At 41.4% G+C, this 26,152-nt stretch overlaps 1 protein-coding gene across 1 annotated transcript in view; it reads left to right on the forward strand.

Annotated features, from left to right (window-relative positions):
- Positions 1 to 9,463: 9,463 nt before the first annotated feature.
- Positions 9,464 to 26,152, forward strand: part of MLLT3 (MLLT3 super elongation complex subunit) — a 120,893-nt gene continuing 104,204 nt past the window's right edge. Inside the window, exons 1-2 of the mRNA XM_057432920.1 lie at positions 9,464 to 9,688; positions 10,218 to 10,398. Of these exons, the coding sequence (XP_057288903.1) occupies positions 9,677 to 9,688; positions 10,218 to 10,398 (193 nt within the window). The 5' untranslated portion in view covers positions 9,464 to 9,676. The remainder of the gene's footprint in view (positions 9,689 to 10,217; positions 10,399 to 26,152) is intronic.

Below are 26,152 nucleotides of genomic sequence, written 5' to 3' on the forward strand. Positions count from 1 at the left end.
GTGTGAAAGTAGTGTACTCAGCCTTTCTGATATCCATGTAACCAAGCTATAGCATAAGATAAGTAGTACTCTATGATGAAGACATACTGAGCATCTTATGTATTAACTCCTGTCTTGAATAATGGTCAATTTACATAACTATTACAGTGGTCAGCTCAAGAACCTGGTGCAAAGTGAAGGTAATCACACAATTCCTTTACACTAGTTGGCTGATTTCCAGAGGGGAGATCTCCTGTCAGGCCAAGAACTGAGACCACTGATTTTGGGAAGCTCCTTAGTAGTTCCCTTGCACATGTGATCAGACTTTGCCCTGGCTATAGTTGCAGAATCCAGAACAGGTTCTCTGAACTAGGTCATTACACAGGCTTAAACTGAGTGCAGAACCTGACTGTGTTTCTTTGTCTAACAGGAGTATTTCCTCTAGGACCTACACCATTTTAAGGAAATAAAAGCCTAAATTCTTCCTTGTAGGTCTCTCGAAAAGGCTTTCCTCTCTGAACAGATTTCCTTATGCATCCCTAGAGGCCTTTAAACATTTTTTTTCTATTTTTTTTTTTTTTACCTTCTACGTAATATTGTGCATAGTGAAGACTCCCTTTTAGCATTTCTCTTTTGTCATTACTACATCCCTCTGAGGTTGTTGGTTGAGAGTTATAAACTATTCTGTATTGTTTTCTAAGGCATGCAGCACTTGTTCTGAAAGGTCTTTTCCACTGACTAGGGGTTTAAAATGTTACCAGCTCAAGCACTTATTTTCTATTTGATTTGTGATTAGAAATGGACAAGCCAATAAAATGTCGCAACAGTCACGCACTTGGCTGAGGCTGCTTGCAATTTGTTCAGTCTATGCAGCTAACTCAAGAAAAAAAGCCAATCCAAGGAGAGTATTTTGCCATTAGTTCCTGACAGCCAGAGCATCATTACAAAGCAGCATATACATATTCTTTACCGTATGTGTAAGATCAGCTGTAGGCTCATTTTAAGTTTTGGCTGTGGTTCAGACCAGCATTTTAACATTGTAATCAAAGTATGTGGCTTGGATCAGACTGATGATGTATTTAAAAGGCACTGTGGTTTCCTTTATTGCCAGTAATATTAGCTGTTTCAGCTAGCTGATTTTTTTAAACATTTGAAAACAAGGCCCAAGTAAAAGTCAGTCAATATATTTGGGTCACAAAATTTGAACTTTGAATGGAAATTTAAAACAGCTGTGTTTGAAGCACTGAAGACAATTCTGTGTGTCCAAGTGAGCTGGGAAACAGTCTCCTGTTTCGTAACATGAGACATACCTGCCATGTATAAGAAAATAATACAGAAAGGCAGCAATTCCTTCCACCCATGTGCAGAAATACCAACAGTATAGCTATGAAATACAGCTCTTGTTAGGTCAGGTGCAGAGCTGCGCTAACACAGCTATGCTGCTTCCAGACTTAGCTGTACATTGGGCAGAAATGTTGACTCATGTTCCATCTAAGTCAGGGATCTGGGGTTCATGCATCACACTTCACAGCATGATGTAGGTATGTCTGAAGGTGTCTGAACATTGGGACTGACACCTACTGGGAACCCTACAGCTACATCAGTTACTTCAGCAGACATAAAACGTGCAGGTGCTTTTAACATTGCAGGAGCTGATTACATTAAATGTTACCTAGTTAAAACCTTCAAGAACAGGATCTGAATGTCTCTCATTTTCCAGCAGCTGTATAATTATTCTGTGGTAAACCCTGTTTTAGCAGGAATGGATAGTACTACTAGAAAATTGCCTTTACCTTTACAACTCTGTAGTTCTTTGAGCCAGGGTCTTTGCATTTCATATGCATGTAATTGCATCCATCTGCTGTAATGACATCAAAGAATGTTTATTTTAACTGTTAATCCAAAATGAAGAAAACGGTTCCACCAGTTTGTCACTTAACCAGCTCAAGAACATTCTTTGATTCTGCTCCTGTCAGCTAAAGACATTTGGAGCTTGTGAAATGGATAGATTTTTAAACAGCCATAATTGCATCACAACCTCTTCAGCTTGAATACGAATGCTATTTTTATTTTGGTTTTGTTTAAAAATCAACATTGCTTCACAACTGACATATATTAAATAACTCCATTTTCTTTTCTGAATTTGAGCCAGAAACTGCAGATGTTTCAAAGTAATCATTACACAATTGAGTGGTATCGGTTCTATTAGAAAGAATAAGATGGGAAATAGAAGCGTTTCCACTGTTACACTGTTATTATAGGAAAATGGTTTGCATTGATTCAGTTCAGTTTTAAGTTGAGAGGGAAATATGTTTGTCCGAATACATAAGAAATAAAAATCAATACAGAAGGAATCCAGAGGACTATCCAGCTCCATTCCATCCTCTAGAATCTTGAGTTAGGGAGATAAATATGGAATGTGAGCCTCTGCCAGTAAAGTAACCCTTAAGGGATTCTGGAAAACAGAATTGTCTCACTGGTATCTGTTAAGAAGAAACGAATTTTCCAGTTACAGATAACTCTACTTCATCTTACTCTCAAGCACGACACATGCTAAAACTACTGAATTAAAAACATCTCCGTTCCACAGAAGAACTCTTTTCTTTCCTGTTTCTCCTATGGATAAAATTTAAACTGGATAAAATTAAAAATCCAGCAGTCTTGATTATACAGCATAGCAGAGACTGTTGACTTCTTGGATACCTTCTCGCTTGATAAATAGGTTCAGATATGACCACTTCTATTAGAGCTACTGTTAAAAGCCAAATAGCTACTCTGTTTGCCTGTGCTGTTACCGGAACTATGTAGAAGTGGCCTGAATATAAAAGCTGTTCTGCTCTTCTACACTCCAATTCTGGTAAAACAAAAATGCAAAAGATACAATAAAGTAATAGGACAACCATTAAAGTGATTATAGTTTTGTAGCTTTTGGTAAAAAATCCCCAGAGATTCAGAAGGGACTTCGGTTTCTTAAGTTCAGCATAAAAGTTAGCAGGAACACAGAGACATAGACTTTGTGGAGGCAAAAGACAGTTCTTTCACTCATCTGAGTTGTTCTCTTTTGCAGTATGTACATTTGATGCTGCCAGGCCTAAAAGAACCCTTCCTTTCTCAGAAATCAGTGTATCAGTAGGAAAGAAAGAAACCAAATTCTATCTTCACAGCCTTCTGAGAAAAGCAGGGTGAATAAAAAAAAATCTGTTTAGAATTATATCTTGTATAAAAATATGTTGTCATGCCTCTAATTTGCAAGACAGTAATCATCTTTGCAGACCTTTAAGATGGAGCACATAATTCCATCCCTACCATGGACCCTGCCAAGTGAACGTACATTCAGGATCTGGTCCACTGTGACTTCTCTCTGTAGCTATATCTACAGAGAGCAGTCAACAGAGAGTTTGTAGGTCAGGGTTGAAGGGAATATAGCTATGGGAGACATTACTGTGGGGATCTGTTACAGACCGCCTGATCAAGAAGAACCTGCGGATGAAGCACTCCATAGACAGATAGGAAAAGCCTCACACTCACAGGCCCTTGTTCTCATGGGTGACTTCAACCACCCTGACATCTGTTGGAAGGACGGTACGGCCCGGCACAAGCAATCCAGGAGGTTCCTCGATTGTGTAGAAGACAACTTCCTTCTGCAAGTAATAGAGGAGCTGACAAGGAGAGGTGCCATGCTTGACCTCATGCTCACCAACAGGGAAGGGCTGGTTGGAAATGTGACGCTCCAGGGCAGCCTTGGATGCAGTGATCCTGAGATGTCGAATTTGAGGTCCTCAGGACAGTGAGAAGAGTGTGCAGCAAGCTCACTGTGCTGGACATCAAAAGAGCAGACTTTGGCCTCTTCAGGAACCTGCTTCGGAAGGTTCCATGGGATACAGCCTTAGAGGGCAGAGGGGCCCAAGACTGTTGGTTGATATTCAAGTATCAGCTGCTGCAAGCTCAGGAGTGTTGCATCCCAAGCAGAAGGAAGTGCAGCAGGAGGGCCAGGAGACCTCCTCGGATGGATAAGGAGCTCCCGAGGAAAATTCAAATGAAAAAAGAGGCTTATAATAAGTGGAAGCAAGGACAGGTGGCATGGGAAGAGTACGGGGATGTTGTCCGGGAAGCTAGGGACCAGGTTAGGAAAGCTAAGGCCCAGTTAGAATTAAACTTAGCTAGAGGTATTAAGGATAACAGGAAGGGATTCTACAAGGACATAGCAAATAAAAAACAGACTAGGGACAATGTAGGCCCCCTCAGGAAGCTCTCGGGAGAACTGGCTACACGGGATTTGGAGAAGGCTGAGGTTCTGAATGACTTCTTTGCCTCGGTCTTAACTGGCAAAGGCTCTGACTGCACCACCCAAGTCTTGGAAGACAGACGCAGGGACTGTGAGAATGAAGACCTTGTGCCCACTGTAGGAGAGGAACTGGTTCAAGACCATCTTAAAAATCTGAACGTGCACAAGTCCATGGGACCTGATGAAATCCATCCGTGGGTCCTGAAGGAGCTGGCAAATGAAGTTGCGAAGCCGCTGGCCATCATATTTGAAAAATCATGGCAGTCAGGTGAAGTTCCCAATGACTGGAAAAAGGGAAATAGAACCCCCATTTTCAAGAAGGGGAAAACGGATGACCTGGAGAATTACAGACCAGTCAGTCTCACCTCTGTGCCTGGCAAAATCTTGGAGCAGATTCTCCTGGAAGGCATACTAAGTAAGGCACATGAAAATCAACAAGGTGCTTGGTGACAGCCAGCATGGCTTCACTAAGGGGAAATCCTGCCTGACCAATTTGGTGGCCTTCTATGATGAGGCTACAGAACTGATGGACAGGGGTAGAGCAGTTGATGTCATCTGTCTGGACTTGTGCAAAGCGTTCGACACTGTCCCACACGACATCCTTGTCTCTAAATTGGAGAGACATCAATTTGATGGATGGACCACTTGGTGGATAAAGAACTGGCTGGATGGGCGCACACAAAGAGTTGTGGTCAATGGCTCAATGTCCGTCTGGAGACCAGTAACGAGTGGTGTCCCTCAGGGATCGGTGTTGGGACCGATCTTGTTTAACATCTTTGTCGCTGCACATGGACAGTGGGATTGAGTGCGCCCTCAGCAAGTTTGCTGATGACACCAAGCTGTGTGGTTCGGTTGATACCCTGGAGGGAAGGAATGCCATCCAGAGGGACCTTGACACACTTGTGAGGTGGGCTGATGCCAACCTCATGAGGTTTAACCATGCCAAGTGCAAGGTTCTACACCTGGGTGGGAGCAATCCCAGGCACAGCTACAGGTTGGGCAAAGAAAAGATTCAGAGCAGCCCTACAGAGAAGGACTTGGGGGTGTTGGTTGATGAGAAAATGAACATGAGCCAGCAGTGTGCACTCGCAGCCCAGAAAGCCAACCGTATCTTGGGCTGCATCAAAAGGAGCTTGACCAGCAGGTCGAAGGAGGTGATCCTGCCCCTCTACTCTGCTCTTGTGAGACATCACCTGGAGTATTGTGTGCAGTTCTGGTGTCCTCAACATAAAAAGGACATGGAACTGTTGGAACAAGTCCAGAGAAGGGCCACGAGAATGATCAGGGTACTGGAGCACCTCCCGTATGAAGACAGGCTGAGAAAGTTGGGGCTGTTCAGCCTGAAGACAAGGCTGTGTGGAGACCTCATAGCAGTCTTCCAGTATCTGAAGGGGGGCCTATAGGGATGCTGGGGAGGGACTCTTCATTAGAGACTGTAGTGACAGGACAAGGGGTAACGAGTTAAACAGGGGAAGTTTATTTTGGATATAAGGAGGAAATTCTTTCCTGTTAGGGTGGTGAGGCACTGGAATGGGTTGCCCAGGGAGGTTGTGAATGCTCCATCTCTGGCAGTGTTCAAAGCCAGGCTGGACGAGGCCATGGGTGATATGTTTTAGCGTAAGGTGTCCCTGCCCATGGCAGGGGGGTTGGAACTAGATGATCTTAAGGTCCTTTCCAACCCTAACGATTCTGTGATTCTATGATTCTATAGCTATGGATCATTTGTGTTGTTATACAAAAGGAGAAATAAATTTAAATTGGCAGAAAAGCTGTAAGGTTGTGATTGTATTAAGTAATATGATATCCACAACAAACTAGGGAAGACTAATTCACATCTTTGCAGAAGATGAAAACTTGGAAGAAAGTGGACAAGAATTAGAAATATTCCAACTTAGAATATTCCAACTTAGACTGCTTTGATTGTCTGCCTTGTTTCTACTGAGACAAACAGGCCTGTGGGGTGACTCATACACAAATTGTCCATGCTATTTTTTCCATTCAAATTGAGTTGAAAAAACAAGGTGCTGTACCAGCATAACAAACATTATGTATGTTTTACACAGAAAGATGGTGTCCCTAACTCCTGCCCCAGAATAGGAAGCATATATATTCTTCACAATGTCAAACTATTATGAAATTAAGGACGGAAAACACGAACAGGCAGTAAAGATTTTTGAAGAGTTGTCCAGAAATGTAGAGAGATAATATAAAAGAATTTACTTTCTAGCTAGCAAGATGTATTAAGTTCATATATAATAGCATTTTGAACCACAGTGATTCTAATATACGTTTCCTAAATAAAATAATGCCTGTACCTGAATATTTCAGGACAGTATTCTGTAGCCCTCCAGTCTTAAAATTGTGGGTACAGACAGTTAAAAAAGACTCTTATGGCTGAAACTGTAGTCACTGAGTATGAAAATAATTCCATAGACCCATTTCAGTAATGAATCAGTATCACATAGCATATTTATGCTTTCGGCATAATTGCTTTCATTAAGATGTTCAACGTATTCAAAATATCCATGAAATTATACATGTATGAGCTCAAATACCCACAGAGATATATAATTTTAGCTCCGTATGTTTAAAAACCATATACTCTTTATAGGCTAACTTCAGGTTTGCCTTTTACTAATTTAAGTATGTTTGTTTGATTTTTAAAAGGCAATCATAGAATCATAGAATAGTTAGGGTTGGAAAGGACTTTAAGATCATCCAGTTCCACCCCCACTGCCGTGGGCAGGGACACCTCACACAAACCATGTCACCCAAGGTTCTGTCTAACCTGGCCTTGAACACTGACAGCGATGGAGCATTCACAACCTCCCTGGGCAGCCCATTCCAGTGCCTCACCACCCTTACAGTAAAGAACTTCCTCCTTATATCTAATCTAAACTTCCCCTGTTTAAGTTTTAACCTGTTGCCCCTTGTCCTATCACTACAGTCCCTAATGAACAGTCCCTCCCCAGCATCCTTGCATTGTAATTGTCATAAAACATGTATCTGCCATGCCAAGAATGAAGTGGTGGCACTGTTTTGATAGTAGAGAAGCACATCTTCAATTTTTTCACTGTGAATTTTATGCTCAGATTAGCAGTGTAACATGTTGGAATGTAGATGATGGGGTGGAAGAGGGGTGGTTTGGCAATGATTTAAATAATAATAAAGCCAAGTTACTCTTGTAAAACTGTCAGTGCTTCAAATTTATTTGTTGGAGTAAGAATTAAACAGTACTTCCAGTAGTTGCATTACTCGATGATGAAAGGTCACATACAGTTTGATATAAAATATGTGGCAGTAATGAAAGGCAAAATAGTTTTAGTGTATGTATTTTTGTTATTATTTGGAACATGTTCCATGCTCAACACTACACTGATGTGGAACAATACATTGTAATTAGGAACCAAAAAATTAGTGTCTTTGGAGCAGCAAAACCCTTCACTGGCTCAAAAATGCTCAAGATTCCCAATGAAACCAAAGGGATCTGAACAGCTATATGCTCTTGATGATCCATTCTCAGTTCTTACAAGACCATTAAGTGGCTGAACACTCAAGAAAGGCAACTCAGCCATAGCAAAAATGGACCATTCTAGGAGAGATGCCAGGGATCCTCAGCCTGCAGGTGCTTTGTTCAGATGGGCCCTGATACCTGAAGGCCCACTGCATTTAGTGTAGTAGTAGTCCAGCCTTGCTGTCCTTGCTTGTGAGCATATTCCTGACTCTAACAAATAGCGTCAGTATCTTTTATTTATTCATCTTGCATATACAAATTTTTAAAAGTAACCAGAATCAGCTTTGATGATGGGCTCACCATTTGTTCTTACGCATGCTGACCTGCTGACTAGATCAGTTCAAGATTAGTAATGTGTGAACTATTAGATCTGCACGTAGCAGTTTTAAAAGATGGATATTCATATACATGAGGGCTTAACGTTAATAAATTTCAAGTCACATTGTAACCTGTGGAATTTGTGCAGATTGTCATCATCCTTTTGAGTTGTAAGTACTGATTTTATTCATTAAGGCTTACAGAAGCTGTAGGAAAAATATGATGCATTCTAGTGTGATTATTAAATTACGCTAGAACGCCTTTCATGTGCTTTTTTCTCATTCGGAAGTGAAGGTAGGAATCATGGTCGGTTCTTCCACACTGGTCAGACTTCTGGAGAGGTCAAATGAGGACATTAGCGCAAGGACTGCGCCATCTCTTGGTGAAACTAGGGCGCCCAGGGAGGGTGTTCTGCGTTTTGCATGTACGTGCACTTCTCTGGATAAGGATCGCTGTTGGTTGTCGAATGATTTGTGTTATTATTATTATTCTTATCAGAAAAAAAGTATAGGAAACATAACTATCGAACAAACAAAAATAGTGGGGCAAGAGTTATAAGTTTGGGCAATTTTATGGCTGTCAGAAACTACTCATCTCACAGGGTCAGTACCCTGATCTAGGAATTCGCAGTAAATCACTGCTAGCTTCTCACTGACATCCTCCTGTGGCGTGAATCAGCATGTTACCTCGTGTAGTACGGGAGGGATGTGGAAATTGACGTAGTACTGTTATTTTAGAACAGCATCAGCCCGGTAAGGGTAGAAGTGGCAGTTGATGCTACAAATACTCGTTAGATAACCCCGAGCGCGGGTTCCTGACTGCTGCCCATCACCACTTGACATTCCTGTGCAACTACGAGTTGTGTTGTCCGCCCTTCATTTTGGCAAAAGGATTTATCGGTGACTCTTCGGAAACGTACCTTTACGACTGTACACGAGGCAGAGGCTGAGGTCTGGGGAGGAATGTCCTTTAAAATACCTTTGGCTCTCCGCTCTCTCCACGGGCCGAGTTTAAGAACGGCGCCCCGTTTCTCTTTTGTTTGTAACTGTTCGTGCCCAGTTTCGCTTCCCGCTTCAGTAAGGCGCGATCAGACGCCGCCGCTCCCCACTCGGCTCGCGGCGCTGCCGGGGCACGGCCCCTCCCCGCCTGGCTCGTGGCAAGATCCCTTCCCGCGCTCCACGGGCCCTCACAACCACTTACTTTAAGGACCGGCGGGCGGGGCGGCACCGGTCGGAGGGGGCTCGCGGCCGCGCCACTGCGCCCCATTGGCTGGTCGCGCCGGCCCGCACACTGTTAATGTCTGTGTCTCGGTATCGGCCCGCCGCGCAGCGCGCATGCGTGGCGGACGCTAGTCCAGCCGGCGGGGCCGCGGCCGGGGCTGCCGCGGGCTCCGTGTGGTGCGAGGGAGGGGAGGAGGCGGGACGGCGGCAGACAGCGGGAGCAGCGAGGCGGAGGATGTCCGCCGCCCGCTGGCCGCTCCTCTGCGCGCCCGCCGTCACCTCCGCGTCTTCATGAATTAGTGCTGCGGGGCAGGGGCTGGGGACAGGAGCGAGCGCCCCAGCGGAACCGGCGCCCCAGGCATGGCGGGCTCGGTGAGTGCCGCGGAACCGCCGCATTGGCCCCCTCCCCGCGCTGCCCGGCGCCGCCGGGAAGGGGCTGGTGTGACGGGGAATTTCTCCTTGTGCGAGGCTTTTCTTGCCTCCCGCTGTCTGTCCGCCGCTCCCGGCAGCGCTGCGAAGCAAGCACGCACCCGGGGAGAGGCGGCGGTGTCCCCTTAGCGATGTTCCTGCCGCCTCACCGGGGGGACAGAGCGTGGAGGCGCCGGGAGGGGGTTTGGCGCGTCCCTGGCAGTGGTCCCCGGCTGCCCGCAGGACAGCACCGCTGTCGCGCCTTCCCGAGTCTTCGCGGTGGCAGGGAGAGCTCTTCGTGTCCTTGCCTGTGGGGCCGGTTTTCGGTTGCGGGGCTGCGGTTTCTAGTTTTGTTCCTGGTGCCGGGTGTATGGTACCGTTTTGTCCGAGTGTCCCGCTCTCCGCCTGCGGTGGGGCCGGTTCTCCGTCGGGCATCTGCTCAGCCCCGCTTCCTCGGGCGCTCACCGGCAGCTCCCCGCCTTTCCCCCCACAGTGCGCCGTTCAGGTAAAGCTGGAGCTGGGGCACCGAGCCCAGGTCAGGAAGAAACCTACCGTGGAAGGCTTCACCCACGACTGGATGGTGTTTGTCAGAGGACCCGAGCACAGCAACATTCAGCACTTCGTGGAGAAAGTCATCTTCCACCTGCACGAGAGTTTCCCCAGACCGAAAAGAGGTAGGTAGGGCCCGCCGCGGATCTTCTTGCCGGGATCCGCTTCCAGCGCCTGGGGCAGGCAGCGGGGTCTCTGCTGCTTCAGCGCTGCCTGAACGGCTCGGAGCAGACGCAGCTGGCGGCTCTTTACCGGTCTCTTTTTGGAGAACAAAAGCGGTTGTCTGTGCCGGTGGCCCTTCTGCTGACTGCCCTGGTGCTGCCTGGGCGTGCAGGGAGACCCTTTCTGCCCTTCTCCAGCACGTTGTGCCGCGGAGATCTCCACTCGTGGCTTCAGGCAGTCCCGGGTCCAGGGCCGGCCGTGGGTCTGGGTCCTGCTCTTCCCGGTCTTTCGCTTGTGGGTGGCACGGGGCAGGCTTCTCTCTCGGGGTAGGTCTGCGCCCGAGGCTTTTGCCCACGTGTTGCTCTCTCCCAGTGTACTAAATGTATGACCGGATAGATGCCTGGTAATGTGTTCCTGCTCCGATTTTGAGTTTGGACTCACGCAACCGTTTTCTTTCTGCTTAGTTCTTTAATTCATTGTCAGGGATTCACCCTTTCCTAAGGACATGAAAACGTCTCGAAAGGTGTGGTGCATGTGTGCCCACGTAAGTTGGGCTGCGAGGGGTACAAGACACCTATTGTTTTCATACGTTGTTCCCTTACTGCCCTGATTACTGTAGTTGGATTAGTAGAGGTAACAGTACAAATAAAAGAAGTGAGCAGGTTTATTTATCTGTGCAGACACGATGGTTAGTAGTTGGTTTTTATTTGATATGTAGCCTTGATTGGCATCTAGACCTCCTGCAGTTCCTTAGAATAACATCATCATAAACCTCATTTACTTAGAGCCAGGTGTGGGAAAAGTTAATGTTCATAGAGCAAAAGATGGTGTTTTTCAGTGTGTAGATCATAAAGCTTGCTCTTTGGTGAGCGAAAAACTTGTATTTTGATTTCTCAGAAACGATTGAAGATAACCTAGCTGTGACTTTTTACATCAGTTATTGTATTTGTTCTTGAATATTTTCCTTCCCTTAAGCAATGGAGTGTAAGAATTGCAGTTTTTTAACTGCGGAGGTTATCTTCCTGAGTACAAGCTGTTAATTCCCTTCTATTATTATAGTCAAATTTTTAAATCTAGTTTAAGCAAACACGGTACTGCACAGTTTTCAGTGTATGGTAGGTAATGCTTAAGTATCTCCGAGAAACTGCCCAGATTACACTGTGGAATTTTCCACCTGTTTATTTAAATTTCTTGTACTGAAAAACATGACTTCTAAGTCAAATCTGAGTAGTTTCATATCCAGTGCATCAGATGATGCATTGAAGTCAGTGGCAGAAAAATATTTATTGTTTTGAAGCTCTGTTAGCATAGGAGCAGTTTGTGATGTATCTTTGCTTTTATTATCCACGCTTTTATTTATTCATTTATTTAGTTCCTGTCTACCCTCAGGGAACATGACTCTGCAGCCCAGACTTGGGGTTGGTTGCTAGGTGTGATGTGGAGCTTGCTAATAAGAATGTATTTTAAGAGTTTTGTAAGTGAAAGATGCATGGTTTGCCATGGGAGTGCTTTGTATCTCCAGCTGCTGAGTTTAGTTATGCAGTCACTTAAGCCATTGTTTTAAAGTGTTGGGTTTTTTGTTTTCTTGTTTTTGTTTTTTCTTTTTTTTTTTTTTGGGGTGGGGGGGGAAATGGGGTGGGTGGGGGTGGGTATTTGTATGCATCGTTTTTTATGATGTGGCAACTGCTGGGAAAGATGCCAGCTTATATAGCCTGGGAGGGGACTTGTCATACTGTGGTTGCACATGACTTGGATTGTAGAACGCCACAGCCGCTCCCATCCAGCACAGCGTAAGCCCAGATGGTGAGCACTGCCTTTACTTCTGGGTTCTGCTTAGCCTCCTCAGGCAATGAGTGAAAAACAGAAGCTGAAGAAGTTTGAGGCCCATAAAATTGCAGTGGGAAAGATGAGCACTGTGCTGTTGAGAGCAGTCCGTGTATGAATTCCATAGCATGTTTTCTGCTGTACACAAGTGTTTAAAAGAGGTGGTGATGTGTGCCTTGCAAGTGAGAGTGTTTTGTTTCTTTTTCATCTACAAGTACAGTTAAATTTTTTGATAAAAGTACTCTAGCGAAGAGCTCTGTAAATCAGTGCTCTTAGCTTGATTTGACCTTAGATGGTCTTCAGGGAGGTGGTATCTTAAGTGTCACATAATTAGTAATAGACTATGCTTGTAGTATAGTCAAACTCCCTACTCTGAAGTTTTATACTTCATTATTTTAGTATAACATAGCTTACCACTTGGTGATACTTAGTAAGTTCTCAAACTACTCCTGAAGCCATGGGTTTAGCAAGCTGTAGTAGGTGTACAGTATTAATCTAAAGTAAATACTAGTATACTCATTAGCCATAATCTCAGTTTTCTGCTAAATGATCTTTTTATCTTTGGATTCATGCAGTGAATGGCTGCTTTAACATATATGCTTGCTAGGAGGAGTTCTAATTCATTAAGTCTATATTGCTCACAGTCAGTTTGAAAATAATAAATAGCCTATCATAGGTGTTAGCTAGCTCATAATGTGCTTCTGTTGTTAGATCACTTTTTATTGGGGGCATAGTCATTTGAAACATCAAAGGGGGCAAGGGATATGAAGTATATTCAGTGCATTTGCTTTGCATGTTAATGAGAATAGCTGGAAGAACTGACTACCATTCTGGCTTTATCTGCTCTGGCTATAGTAGGGATTTTGGAAGTACTAGAGGTCTATGTTGAGTTTGAAATATTTCTTCTTACAGTTGCTGCAGAGCAAACAAGGTCCTGTACCTGAAATTTGCATCAGTTTTAGGTGGAAGCTTAGCTAGGAATAGTGTTCAGTTGTTGGAATGCAGGGCAGGTTGGTTTATGTGTATAGGTAGGATGGGAAGGTAGTGATGATTAACAGGAACAAATAGTTTCCTCCATCATTCATTGTGTCTCACCTTAAAAGCTTAAGCTTGGCAGTGGTTTTATTGTTTGCTAATTGCCTTATGGTAATTGACTGCTTTAGTTTATCCTTGCATTGTAGAGCGTACAGGCAATCATAGTGACTGGTTCCCCATCCTTCCTCTCACTTAATGGCCTGCTCCTGCCATCTGTCTTAATGAGTGGTTTCACCGGTGGGTGGCTACAGGACTGCTTTTCACGTTGAAAAAAGACTCATGGCCAGACTAAGTTTTCAGTATTCAAGACAAATGCTCTCTAAAATCATCATGCAATCACAAATACTACTGTTTTCATGTCTATTTTGTGATGCTGATGTAAATTGATTAAGGGAAGACATGGAGACTTTCTAAGACTCTAGCTTTATTTCAAAGTTGCTTACTCTTCGCTATGTGAAGAAAATAGTGCTGTGCGTACAAGTGCAATATTTTAAAACATGTCTGTGTAACAGGATTTGTCACCAGGCTAGGGTTAGTTTTGATCCACTATGATACTACCTCTAAAAGGGGAGCTGTTGCTCTTGGCTGATAGTCTCTTATTTCTTTGAATGCTAAGCCATGTAAAAATACTTTCTTCTTCTTCTTAATTAATAAATGCTTGTGCTCTGTAACAGCAGTCTTACTATTTCTCTTAACAGTATTTCATGTGGATAAAGAAACACACCTCTTGTGTTTTAATGACTCATTATAAATACATGTCAAAAACTACTTTGGAACTAGTGTGGCTTGAATGATGAAGTTTGGTTTAATCAGTGGTGCGTTTTGTCAAAAAAAAAGGGTGGGCTAATATTTCTGTGGTAATAGTATGAACATGGTGGTTTGGACACCTGAATGCTGTGAAAAGTAGCAGGTGTTGCTTTGCTCTGCAGAGCTGAAGGAAACAGTGCTTACTACAGCTCATAGTTTAAGAAGTTTTACAAGGGTATAGCAAAGCGATGGAAGTGGAGCTGCTCGTTCTGCTGTAGGATGGACTGATGTGTAACAGTCTTCTAGAAAGTCTGCATTTCCTATGTTGTTTGTTTTCATTAAGGCTGTCCCCTAGTGCAGAATGAGACTTTAGTGGACCATAATATTTTGAAATAGACTTAGCTGCTGTAAAAGGTGTTAATGATTCCTTCTTAGTAAATGCATTCTTTCTCTTTCCATATAAAAGCTTTTCCAGTTCTGTTTCCACACTTAAGCTAGGTCATTTTTCAGAATAGTCTTTGTTGAAAAGTTAAAAAAAACCCAACCTCTTCTGAATCTGTTGTGTTGTAGAAGACAGTAAGGAGCAAGAAATTTTAAAAGATGCAATCCCTATTATCATTGGCATTTTGTGTGTTGTTTGTTTTGTTAAGATGTCTGTCCCAGAGGGCACACTACTTTGGGCCACAGCAAAATAAGAATCTTTTGGCATGGTAAGCATGGCATGAAGATCGGTGATGTGGAGTACACCTGTGGGTCATGGTGCGTGGTGACACATGCTGTGTAAGTTCTGTTTCTTCCACCCTTGGTGCATAGCCATGCAGTTGCAGAGTGGAGGTTGCCTTAAGAGCATCCTTCAGTTTGCTTGTAAGCTCTTTTTGGGAAAGCATACTTGTGTAGATAAAACCTAATACAGTACACAAATTTATTTACGGTGAGGAAACTTCTTTTTAATTAAAAAAACCCCACAAACTTAATTGCTTTCTTGTGCTCTATACATGATCTTGAAATGAAAAAATGCCAATCAAATGCTGCTTCTTGCACTTGGATTCATTGTACAAAAAACGAACTAAGTTGACTGCATCAGTTGCTCAACTTGTGAAGGATAGATCAATGCAGTTTCAAGATGTAGATAGGCTCTGCCATAGAGATGTTTTGCTCCACTACTTTAAAGGAATATTTAAATTTAGACATTTTTTTTCACAGTGACAGCTTAATACTCTTGTGAAAGCATATCTCGTGCTATGTTTTAAAACAGTCTCTAGTAATTTATGTTTTGGCTGTACAAATGCTTCATGAGCTGCCCTAAAAGTATTTATATTATGATGGCCAAGAAAATCAATGAAATGTCTTATGCTGAACTTTGATTAGGAAAAATGATGCAGGTCTCTCTTTTTTTTTATGTATAATTTGCTTTTCAGATGTGTCACTGAATTGGGAGGCATGTTAGTGGAAGGGAAAGGAGAACCTTAATCTTTCTTTCCTTTCCTAGCTGCATTTTACTAATATGTTGTCCACAAAGCAGCTGCTCTTCTTTTAGTAGCTTTCATGTTGTCTTGTAAAATTTTAGAGAAAATGGCCAAACAATATCTTGCTTACTGTTATTCCCCCCCCCCCTTTTTTTTAATCTCTCCATTTAAAGTCAATGAGCGACTTGCATCTCTATTAGTTTTAGTAAATGGAATGGTGTGAGGATACAGACCTGCAGGCAGATTCTTAGCACATGACTTGAATTGGGCAGGTCAAGATCGTAAAGCAGATAGTCAGTTTGCAGCTGGATTTTTAACAACACTTCCAAGAACTTTGGTTGATTGTAGGTCTGTTACATTTGTTGTGGTTTTTCTTTTTTTTTTTTTTAAAGTTTTGCCTAAGTCTACCCCTCTAGGTAGGTTAGGCATGTGAGAATTTGTTTTCCGATCGGTTTTACTGGCACGGGTTTGATCTGCACCTTTTAGGACAGGTGTTTATTTTTGTTACAAAAGGGTTGTGTTATTTGGCATGGATTTGCTCATCACTGGATTTCAGCTGTGGCCAAATGAAACTTTTGATATCTAGTGAAGGATTTTGTTCAGCAAAAAACTTTTCAAAGAAAAGCAAAGTTAATGTTGCTTCTACTTTATTAGAAGGCTCAGTAACTTTGGAGTACATGCATGTTTTCAAGTGCAGTTCAGTTCAGCAGAATGGAAATGCAAAGGGCATTTCACGGTTTTCTTTTTCAAAGAGAGTGAGAAGAGTTTGAATATGGGGAAGCTATCAAATTTCATCTTTACATGATGCCACCAGTAAATAATGCATGGCTTTGATGGTAAGGTGCTACCTGTACAGAAAAAGCTGTTTCTGATAAATATTTCTCCTCCCTGATACATCTTTAATAATTATCCTGTTAAGTGTCAATCCTTATGCTTTGTTTAGAAGATACCAATGTAGTAAGGAGATGATTCTTAGCTAGGGAAATATGCATCTGTTTCATGAGTATACAAATCCGATGATCACCTTCCATCAGAAGTGATGTTCTGTTTGCAAAGACTTCCATTGCCAAAAAGAAGTAAAAAGCAAACCGAAGTGTGACAGTGGGCTCTTATGTTTTCTCAAGATAGGTAGTGACTGTGTACAGCCCATAAGTACCTCATTGTGACAAGATGTGATAACAAGGCAGCTCCATCCTCCAGTGTCACAAGCTTACGGTTTTGAAAGCGTAATTGCACTCTTTTATTTGTATTTGTGGTTTATGTTCAGCGTGTGTTTTGTTTCCTTCTCCTGCGTGGTATGTCTAGTTTTGTCTAGATTTATTCTCCCAGCGTGTTTCTGCAAGGGTAAAGGCTAATTTTTGTCAGAACTGCCAGTGAGTTCTGACTCTAATTTCTTAACTCTTAAAGGATAAATTTATCATGACATTTACTTTGATTAGCACTGAATTGCTAATACAGTATTTTTAGTTTTAAGAAGCTGTGGTTACATCTTTCTAAAGCTACAATAGTCTGTTTTTGTAAATCAGTTTTAGATGGTAGGACATGAAATATGATTTCAGGGCTATCATACATTAAGATTTCTGAACAGCTGTAGAATAATACTAGCTTGAAGTGCAGAAAACCAGATTCTTGTGTGTAAGATCACCTCTATCTTATTAGTAAGATGAGGGAGAAGATGCCTCAAAATGTTTAAATCAGTAGACAAGTAAACTTGTTAGCATTTGAGAAAATGAGGACAGATAGTTTGCTGTTTATTGCTGTTACTCTTACCATTGTGCAGTTTTTATCCTTAGAAAAACAGATGCGTAAGAAATCTTTAAACCACATATTATTACAGGTTAGACAAGCTGAACTGCAGGTATAATTATGTCTGTTAACATTTTTCAGTGCTGTGTCAGTAAGCTGTAACATCTTGGAAATTTGGTTTGTTATTTTTTTGTGGTGCTGTTCATGGTGTGATGGCTGTTATGTTAACAGCTCTGTGCAGTATGGTTAAGATGTTTTTAAAATTCAGGTTTTGAGGAGAATTGTTGGAGAGTGCTGTTCTTTGTTCTGATAGAACCTGTGGGAAAGATGTTGCAACTACCAAGTTGCCAATGTAAAGTATGTTGCTGATAATGATTATGATAGTGGGGAAAGTACAGATTAGTTTATAATTGTTTGATCCAGAAATTTTGTTCAGGTGCAATCATTCTGTTTCTTCCCTTCCTGGTAGTGATTGATAGGCATAAATGAAAAGAAAGAGTAAAAATCTAGCACTTCTTTATGTTTGCTTGAAAATTAAGGTTCTTCATCTTGTCACAAAACACCTGGCTTCTAATTAAAAATGCTGATCTTGTGTGACTTTTGGCTTTGTGCTGTGCTTTCTAGTGCATAGAGGGAAGGAAGAACAGACTGGTATTTAAATTATTTGTATGCTTATTTAAATCTATGTGTGGGAATCCATTTTAAAATTAAATGTATTATGTTACCTACTATTAAAAAATATGGCCAAGGTACTGATTTTTGTAATGTAGAAAATAATGTAAAAAACCTACACATTGCTGGGTACAGGTGAAACTTGTCCAGTACCTGTTAAAAAATGGTTAACTTATTTCTGGATTGCCATTTATTTAAACAATATTAGTGGATAAGACTCTGCTGCTACCATGCAGATTCAGTTGTTAGGAGTTTCTCATCAGTATCCTTGTGATGGTGTTCCCAAGTAGTGCGCCAGTGCTTAACTCTGTCCAATGCTTGCCAGTTATAGGCTTTGTCATGCTGTTAACTCCTGCCCTGGCTCTGGCTTTCTTGAGAAGCTCAAGTTTATTTCTTTGAGTTAACTGGACAAGCCCAGTGGTGCTGGATGAGTTTGATATTTGAAAATATGTGGTATACTGGCAATAGAAGTCTCAACAGCTGTAACATGCTACTGGAGGATGGAAGTTTTCTTGAGTTTTGATTGATAAATATTAAATGGGTAAATAGCACTTGAATTACTTTTGTGATCCAGTGCCAGGATCTATAATTAACAGAAGAAAATATTTGCACATTTCACCTTAATAATTTAAATTCTGAATCAGTGTTTTATTGAAGCATTTGGTAAAACCATTAGCAGAACGTCTGTTTGCACTAACATCTTCCTTTACTGGAAGGCAGGAGAGAAGAGGATTCGGCTTGAAAATGTGTGCTGTGTAAACAAGGAGATACGCAGATCTGGCATAATATTCAAGGGCAGTTTTTAAAAATGGGATACTGCCTGATGATTGTTATGTGGAATTTTTTATTTCTTTGGTTTTGTGGTGTGTTTTCATTTGGTTGTGGTTTTGGTTTGTTGCTTTTTTTTTTTTTCCGTTCCCAACCTGGGTGCGCACCATATTTCTGGACATGCATGGTGACTTGAAACAATTTAATATTACTACAAGAAAAGACAAAACTGCATGAAAGTGTAAAGTGTATTGAAAAGTGAATGCTCGTATTAGTGGGACAGAAACAGTCTCAAGTCTGTTTGTAGGAAAAAAAAAATCTTAATGAAAATGACTATTAGAATTATTCCAAAGTATTTCTTTAAATATGATCAAAAGTATAAAGCTGAAGAGCTTTCATTTTTAAAAGAACAGCATGCCCTTGCAATATTTTTTGAGCTGATGTTGTGATGTTTGTCTTTGTGAGAAGGTAAATTTCTGCTTGGGGAATAAGCACAGATTTTTTTACTTTTAGTCAGATGCAATGCCCAGCCTTCTCCAGCCAAGATCCAGTTGATGTCTTTCATTAGGGGACCACCTAGAACCTGGAGGTATTGCTCAGGGCCAGGGGCTGCATGGGATGTGCCCTTGCTTGACATGGTCTGCACTTCCCCTGGGGTTTTGTTTCGCTGACCATTGGCTGAGCATGCTGTGTGCTCTGTAGCCCTATTCACGTGCACCACAGGCAGGCAGCGCGGGAGCATCGGGCAACCTATTCTCCAGTAACAGGGACGGCGGGGAGGCAGGTCTGTGTCTGCTGCCAGTGGATGACTGTATATGACATCTGTGTTGGAATACTTAGGAAATGGGGAGGAAGGCTGTGTAAGGGTTTTGGTGTGTCTGAGGACTGAATGCCAGAAGTATTTATGCAGATTGTTCATTAAATTTAGTGGCTGACCAGGGGATGGAAGTGCAGTTGTAATAGATAAGTTAACTGGCCTTGCACAAAACAGAAAAAAAACCCACAAACTTCAGTCATCTGATAAATAATGGCAAGATGTGAGACAGAATCTAATGATGAGAGGAGTGTCTAAAAGCATGTACATATATTTTGAGAGGGGAAAAAAGGTGTGTTTTGTAAACATACTGTTTTGCTTAGCCTTTAATTTAAAATAAAATCTAAATTTGTATGTTACATGCGAGTTAAAAAATATTATTCTTGTGAATTCCTTAGTAATATGTGAGGGTCCCTTTCTGTTTTGGTGCTGCTACTGTTCAGGTTATGCCACATAGAGCTGCAAAGGCCTGCTCTCATGTGTGATATAATCCTGTACTATCAAGACTTTAAAGCTTTTTGACAGACAAGTTATTATTTCTTTACCTGGCTGTCACTAATATGTCTAAAGTGTCTTTTAAGTGAGTGGCTTATGTGAGTCTGTGAGTATTGTAAATGCTTCCATTTGTGCCTAGCAAATACTCCAGAGAGATGTTCAACTATTTAAATTTGGAAAGACTTTTTTTTTTTTTTTACCCCTTTCAATTCATTACAGTTAGGCTAATAGAAGCAGTTGCACATCCTTATTATCTAAAGAATAAGGATACTTTAGGAAGTTTGATTTCTCAGAGTGAAAACAATTTTTTTTTAATTGGTCTTGGTGCGAGAACCAGTGCACTCCCTTGCTTAATACAGAGGCAACTAGAACACATAAATTTATTCTGTATTTTGTGGTCTTAGCCTCTTCTGTCCTTCTGTGTAAGTATGGGGAGGTAGTAGCCTTTAACCAGTCTCTTTTAATTTACCGTCCTTTCTTATAAGGATGTTGGCTTTAATTATGCTTTAGTGCTATCCTGTCTGTAATGCTTCCCTAGATACATTTTTTTTCTTTTTTTTTAACAAAGAAACTAGTTGGAGCTGACTGTTACAAGTGTTGTAAGGTATCTGGGTGTAAATTACTGTGAAGCAACTCCATACAAGTTCTTTGGGTGCCTGTGGCAGTCTTGTGCAAATACACCAAGACCACCCCTTGAACCTAAACCAAGTAAGGTAGCCCAGCAACAGTAAAATGCATCAGTTTGCTTCTGCAGGCTATGCTGTGCTGTCCTCGCACTGCTCTTCCCAGTGGGTGGCTGGAAACATTGAGATGCGAATTCCCCCAGTGGTCTGTACCGCAGTAGAGGTAATGATGGAAAAGGTTCTCCAGCACAGCAGCGCCCTGAGGTAGAACCTGCTTCACTGCTGGGGTGAGTCGCAAGTAATTCCAGGGAAGCAGCATTGACCTGTGGTCTGCAGGCTGGGCCCAGGTGAGCCCGTTGTTCTGTGTGAATCCTGTTACAGCATCTTTGTAGCTCAAACCTAATAGGAGCAAAGACCAAATTATTTTAATGGGAGGCTAAACTTCAGGAGCCCACTGCAGACAAAACCATGTATGTGCATTTGTGCACGCACACTGCTTGCAAATACTGAGTGCTACACAGACATGGAATGGTGTATCCGTGTGGATTCTGTAGTTGTCCAGCACTTTGAAATGTGTTGTACCCGTGTTGGAGTGCCAGTGCTTTAGAAAACTGAAACTGGATGTTGCACTTACTCAAAGGCTGTTCCTAAAGTGGTAGACATCAATTATTTTAGTATTCGGTTCAGGCTTTGTTGTTAAATGTTGAGTCATCTCACACTGGATTTTATTTTTTCACTTACAAAATTCTTTCCAAACTAACTAAATGCCTCCATTATGTACAGGAAAATAAAAGTTAATATTTGACAACAATAAGGTTGTCAAACAGTGGATGACTTTCAATTCTGTTATCCTTTATTGCCTGGAAACTAGAAACAAACTGATTTCTGTGAAGCAGGTTTACATTAGATTGCTTCTTTGAATTTCAGATGTAATAAAGGCAGAGTTAAGCAGCCGCTGTAGATGTTGCAGGTTTTGTAATGAAAATTTGGTTGGTTTAGTCTGTTAGTCTGCAGGGATATTTCCTTACGATTCCATCTTGATGCCTGACCTGCAGTTGCACAGGAGCTGAAATACCAGTAGACCAGTTGTAGACTGACATGTTGAGTGTGCAGTCAGCATTATCTATTTAAATAGTTTTGGTTTCTTTTGTGTGTGTGTGTTTGCATAGCTTGAATCTGGGATGTTGCCAATTTGTGTGCCTAGGCAATAGAAAATTTTTCATTTTGGTTTTAGTTTCTTCATTTGTGGTCTGTCCTGAAGTCTAGATAATAGCAATTTCTTGATTGAAATCTAAACTAATCTCTGGTTTTTTGAGTGCATTTTAAATGATGCATTTGAGAAGTAAATATTAAGCTGTATAGCTAAGATATCATCTGTAAATGTGTCTACATCTATCGTAGTTTTATAGGTATAACAAACTTATTTTTTGTTAGCTTTGGAATATGATGAAGTGGTAAGATCAGTGTGTTTGCCTTGAGGCTTCAGTCACAGTCTAATAAACCTCAGAAAATATTTACAGTGTTCTTTATTTGGAAATAAAACTATTCAGTAAGAGAAAACTGGCATCTCTTTGTATGAAAAATGCTGAAACAAAGTAAGCATGGCTAAGACTGGCATGCAGTCAAGCACTGAAGATAAAGCTTTTTCTTCCTCTTCCTCCTGCTCTCCCATGATGGTTGGGTTTTTTCATCCATTTTATGCAGCCTCTTATACTTTATGTTAATCTCATAAAACTGGTCTCTAAACCATTTCTGTGGTAGTATTCCCAAAGTCAGTGTGGGGCCTAATGGTTTAACTGCAAATTAGGGATACAAATTCCTTCCAGCCATGGCCAGGTATGGGATTAAAAGGGATTTTGCTGCAAGGGAAGAATAGTGGATTTCAGAAAATAATGCAAAATTCTAAATGATCATGAGGAACATGTTTCTTCGAAAGTGCCACAAAAGAATAGGAGTAATTAGGAAAAGGTATGGACTGAAGGTTACTTTTCCTTTTTTTGTTTATACTTTGACTATTTCCTTGCTAGGGATGGCCAGGTTGTTGGCTATTTTTAAAAATGAGGAGTTAAAACAAAATTTGGGATTTTTCTTTTTTGGGGGCTGATGCTCACTTAAATGCAGTACGTTTAGAGCCTGTGCGGCTTTCCACCACAAACCAGCAGCACTGAAAATGTGCAAAGAGTTTAAAGGTGTTTTGGATTCTTTTGTGTATCTTACAACTAATTTGTATCATACTACTCTAATGTTTTTGTTGGCCAACATGGAAGCTTCTCTCCTGCAAAGAAAGGTAGTCATGAGTCTTCAATTTATTCATTTTCATGTCTCTTAAATTCTGGGTCACTTGAGAGGTAAAAGCATTGCTGGTGCTATTTAAAGGATTTGCAGTGTTGTCCTCATGCCCCTCTCAGAGGTGTTTCATGGCTATCAGCAAGAACTAGCTCCCCTTGCTTGTGTGAGAGGAGGACCCTTTCCTAATATAAATTACAACACAAAGATAAAATACAGCTATGTAGATCCTCAGGTACTTGTGATAGTTGACTTTCAATATATTTGAAATTTGTTCCTGGCAATATCAGTACCTGAAAGGCAAAAATAGTGTATTTGCTTCCTCTTCAAGCTCAGGCAGTTTAGCCATTTGCCTTTACTATTTATGATTTCTGATTCTTGTCTTTGCCATCCACACAAAAATGGGTGGGAGGTGAATGTTTAAGCAGAAAAATGTGCTTCCCAACTTATGGTAAGTGCTGGGGAATCAGAGGCAGGTGTAGTATGCTCCCTGTACTGCTTTTTCAAATTCTATTTCTACCTTCTGTCAAGCCGTGTTGTTTTGAACTGTTGCTGTATCTTACCTAATTGTGTTTGCTCTGAGTCAGTTTCCTTTCAAACATAACCATCCTAGTGCGAAGATTTTGGTATGTTCGTGTTTCAACATGTGGGAATTGAAAAGCTTCATTTTCCCTCTGTCTTCTGGATTTTTAGCATTGCCATAAGATGGCTTTGAAGCCCTATGGGCAAGCTGGGATATCAAAGAGCTACAGGAATTCAGCCATAATTGTTTTATAGCTTGCCAGAAATCAGACCTATTTGTATAGGTAACATAGAAAATAGCTGTGATTTGACAATTTGGTGCCATTTATATCCACCATAAAAATAATAACGTTAAAGGGGTATTTTGGAAGCAGGAACTGAGCTGTAAATGCAAATTGCTTCCCCATTTTCTCAAAGGAACGAAAAGGAAATAGGGTTTAGGAAACTTTGTACTGAAGTTAACAAGGACCCTGTCCACTTTGAGGATACTTAATGATGTACTTGCACTGTGAAACTGCACATTTGTTTTTTCCTTTAGTAAAAGATCACATTGTCCAAATAGTACAGATTAGAAAAGACCTAAATATTAATAAACAAGAAGGAAAATTCATGCTAACTTCTGCAGAAGTGTGAGTAAGTAGTCCAAGTAACCTCAATTCTGGATAATTGAAAAGAGTTCATTTTTCTGTCGTGAGCACAAGCATGATGCCCTTGTTGTCTTCTGAAAGTCTCCCTTCCCATTACTTGTCCAGGTACCATTTGTGACTGAGCAGTTCTGTGTGCAGACCTGAAACTCTAGTAGGGTACTTTGTCAGTTGCTTGAAGAAGACATATTGGAAATGCGTTGGCAATCTCTATTTGAAAACTAGGGGTTAGGAAGCACTGGATCCCCATAGGGAATTTTTGGGTGTTCTGCTGCTTTCCAATATGTTGATAAGTGTATGATGACAGCAATTTACGGCATTTGCCTTGCTTTTCACTTGGCTGTACAGAGTACTTTGAACATATGAGTGTGTTTGTGGGGATATCCCAATATCCTGTGTAGGGTAGTGCTGTAGGGAAGATGTGTTCTCAGAGGTATGTTCCGTGGCTTGTGGTAATAGCAAGTGCTGTTAAGACTGTCTTTTCTTAGAAAAAAGCAGCATTTGAAGAGGTATGAACTTGGCATTGTCACAATTATCAAGTAGGAGAACCCATCACCATGTCGTCTTATGTGTCTGAAGGGATGTGGAGCTGCAAGTCCTTTGGGGAAGTGACAAAACCAGTTGTTAACTGATGAGAATTCTAGTACAAGTAGAGGAGTGTCATGGCATTAGTATTGCTCAAAGTGAGATCTCTTGAGGGCGGGTAGCATTTAGCTGGCAATAGCCTCTACTCTGTACATTAAGCAGAGCATATTGAAGGTGCTGAAAGCAAGAAGTACTCCAACTTAAAAATGTTAACCTGAAGCCCAGAAAAATGAGTGATTCAGTATGCCATGGTGTGCATATGTCCTGGGCTCAGCAGAGGTTAGAACTGCAGCAGTCTTCCTCTTGTTGATCTAGGTGAGCCTGCTGATACCCAAGCTATTTTCATAGATCAGTTCACATCTGATTTCTTTGTCCCTGATCTCTTTCTTGTTGTTGAAAGTGCTAATGTCCATCAGTATGCCAATATTGTTTAACAAGCAATGCTCGAGTTTCAGTTCTTGGGTTTGTGACTGAGCTACCTATGTCCTTGATGGGATGGGATTACTCAACAGTAGCTGGTGAGAGTTTGAATTCTGTGAACTCTGTATGGCACTGAATGTTTATCCCATTTCCTTTTTGAAAAGTTTTGCCAGAAGTTAAAACCATACAGTTGATCTAAAATGAATGCCAAATAGCTAGCGACTTCTATGCAATGAGATGTGAGCAATTGCAAAACTTACTGCAGAGTTTGATTTGTAATGTGATTGCCATTCAAGCTGTGTCTTCAGAGGATTAGCACTTCAAGTGATTTGGGTACAACTTGGAATGTGGTTGGTTGAGCATTGTATACCTTAAGATGTTTTTATTTCTCATTTACATTCTAAATAGCTAAGAAGTCTTTCAGTTGTGGAGCAGTGACAAAGTGGAGACTTTGGACAAGAGACTTGTGGCACACTAAAGTCAACTGGCATATGAATGGGGACTCTGCAGCTGTCTATTCTAACAGCACAGCTATAGTCATTTGACTTTGAACAAGTTTCTGGCAGCAAATATGTTTGATATCTTATTTGGGTCGTGAAATAGAATTTATTTAAAAGGTGATGGAGTTCATTGCAATTTGTGGGCTTCTCTGACTTGTAGCAAGTCAACTGGAGAAGAGGAGGTGCATCTGTTGAGTATTTTCTGCTGTATGTACTTGCACGATCTCGTGGTTTCTTTCTCTTTCCGCTTTGTGTGGAGAGTGGCCAAAGAACTCTACACAGCATGTGGTAGGTGAAGTGCCTTTGTGAGTTTTCTGTTCCATAGCCTCCCTATTCTCAGCTTCTAAACCAGCAATAATGTGGCATTTCTTTTTATCTTGGTATATGTGCACTTGTTGAAGCATGAGAGGAGTTCACTTTCCATTTGCTAGTATGTGTTATCTGGTTGTGCACAAGCAGTATAGTTCTTAGGGTAGAATCTGAAGTGCATCTGTTCTTACTGGAGCTCTAATAGCGCCTGAGAAGCTTTAAATGGTAATAGGTCCTCCTTACAAGAGGTATTATTTGTAC

This window comes from Pezoporus wallicus, unplaced genomic scaffold (genome assembly GCF_028554395.1).
Source record: "Pezoporus wallicus isolate ANWC-B61680 ecotype Strahan unplaced genomic scaffold, APGP_CSIRO_Pwel_v1 contig_2910, whole genome shotgun sequence".
In the NCBI taxonomy this organism is placed as follows: domain Eukaryota; kingdom Metazoa; phylum Chordata; class Aves; order Psittaciformes; family Psittacidae; genus Pezoporus; species Pezoporus wallicus.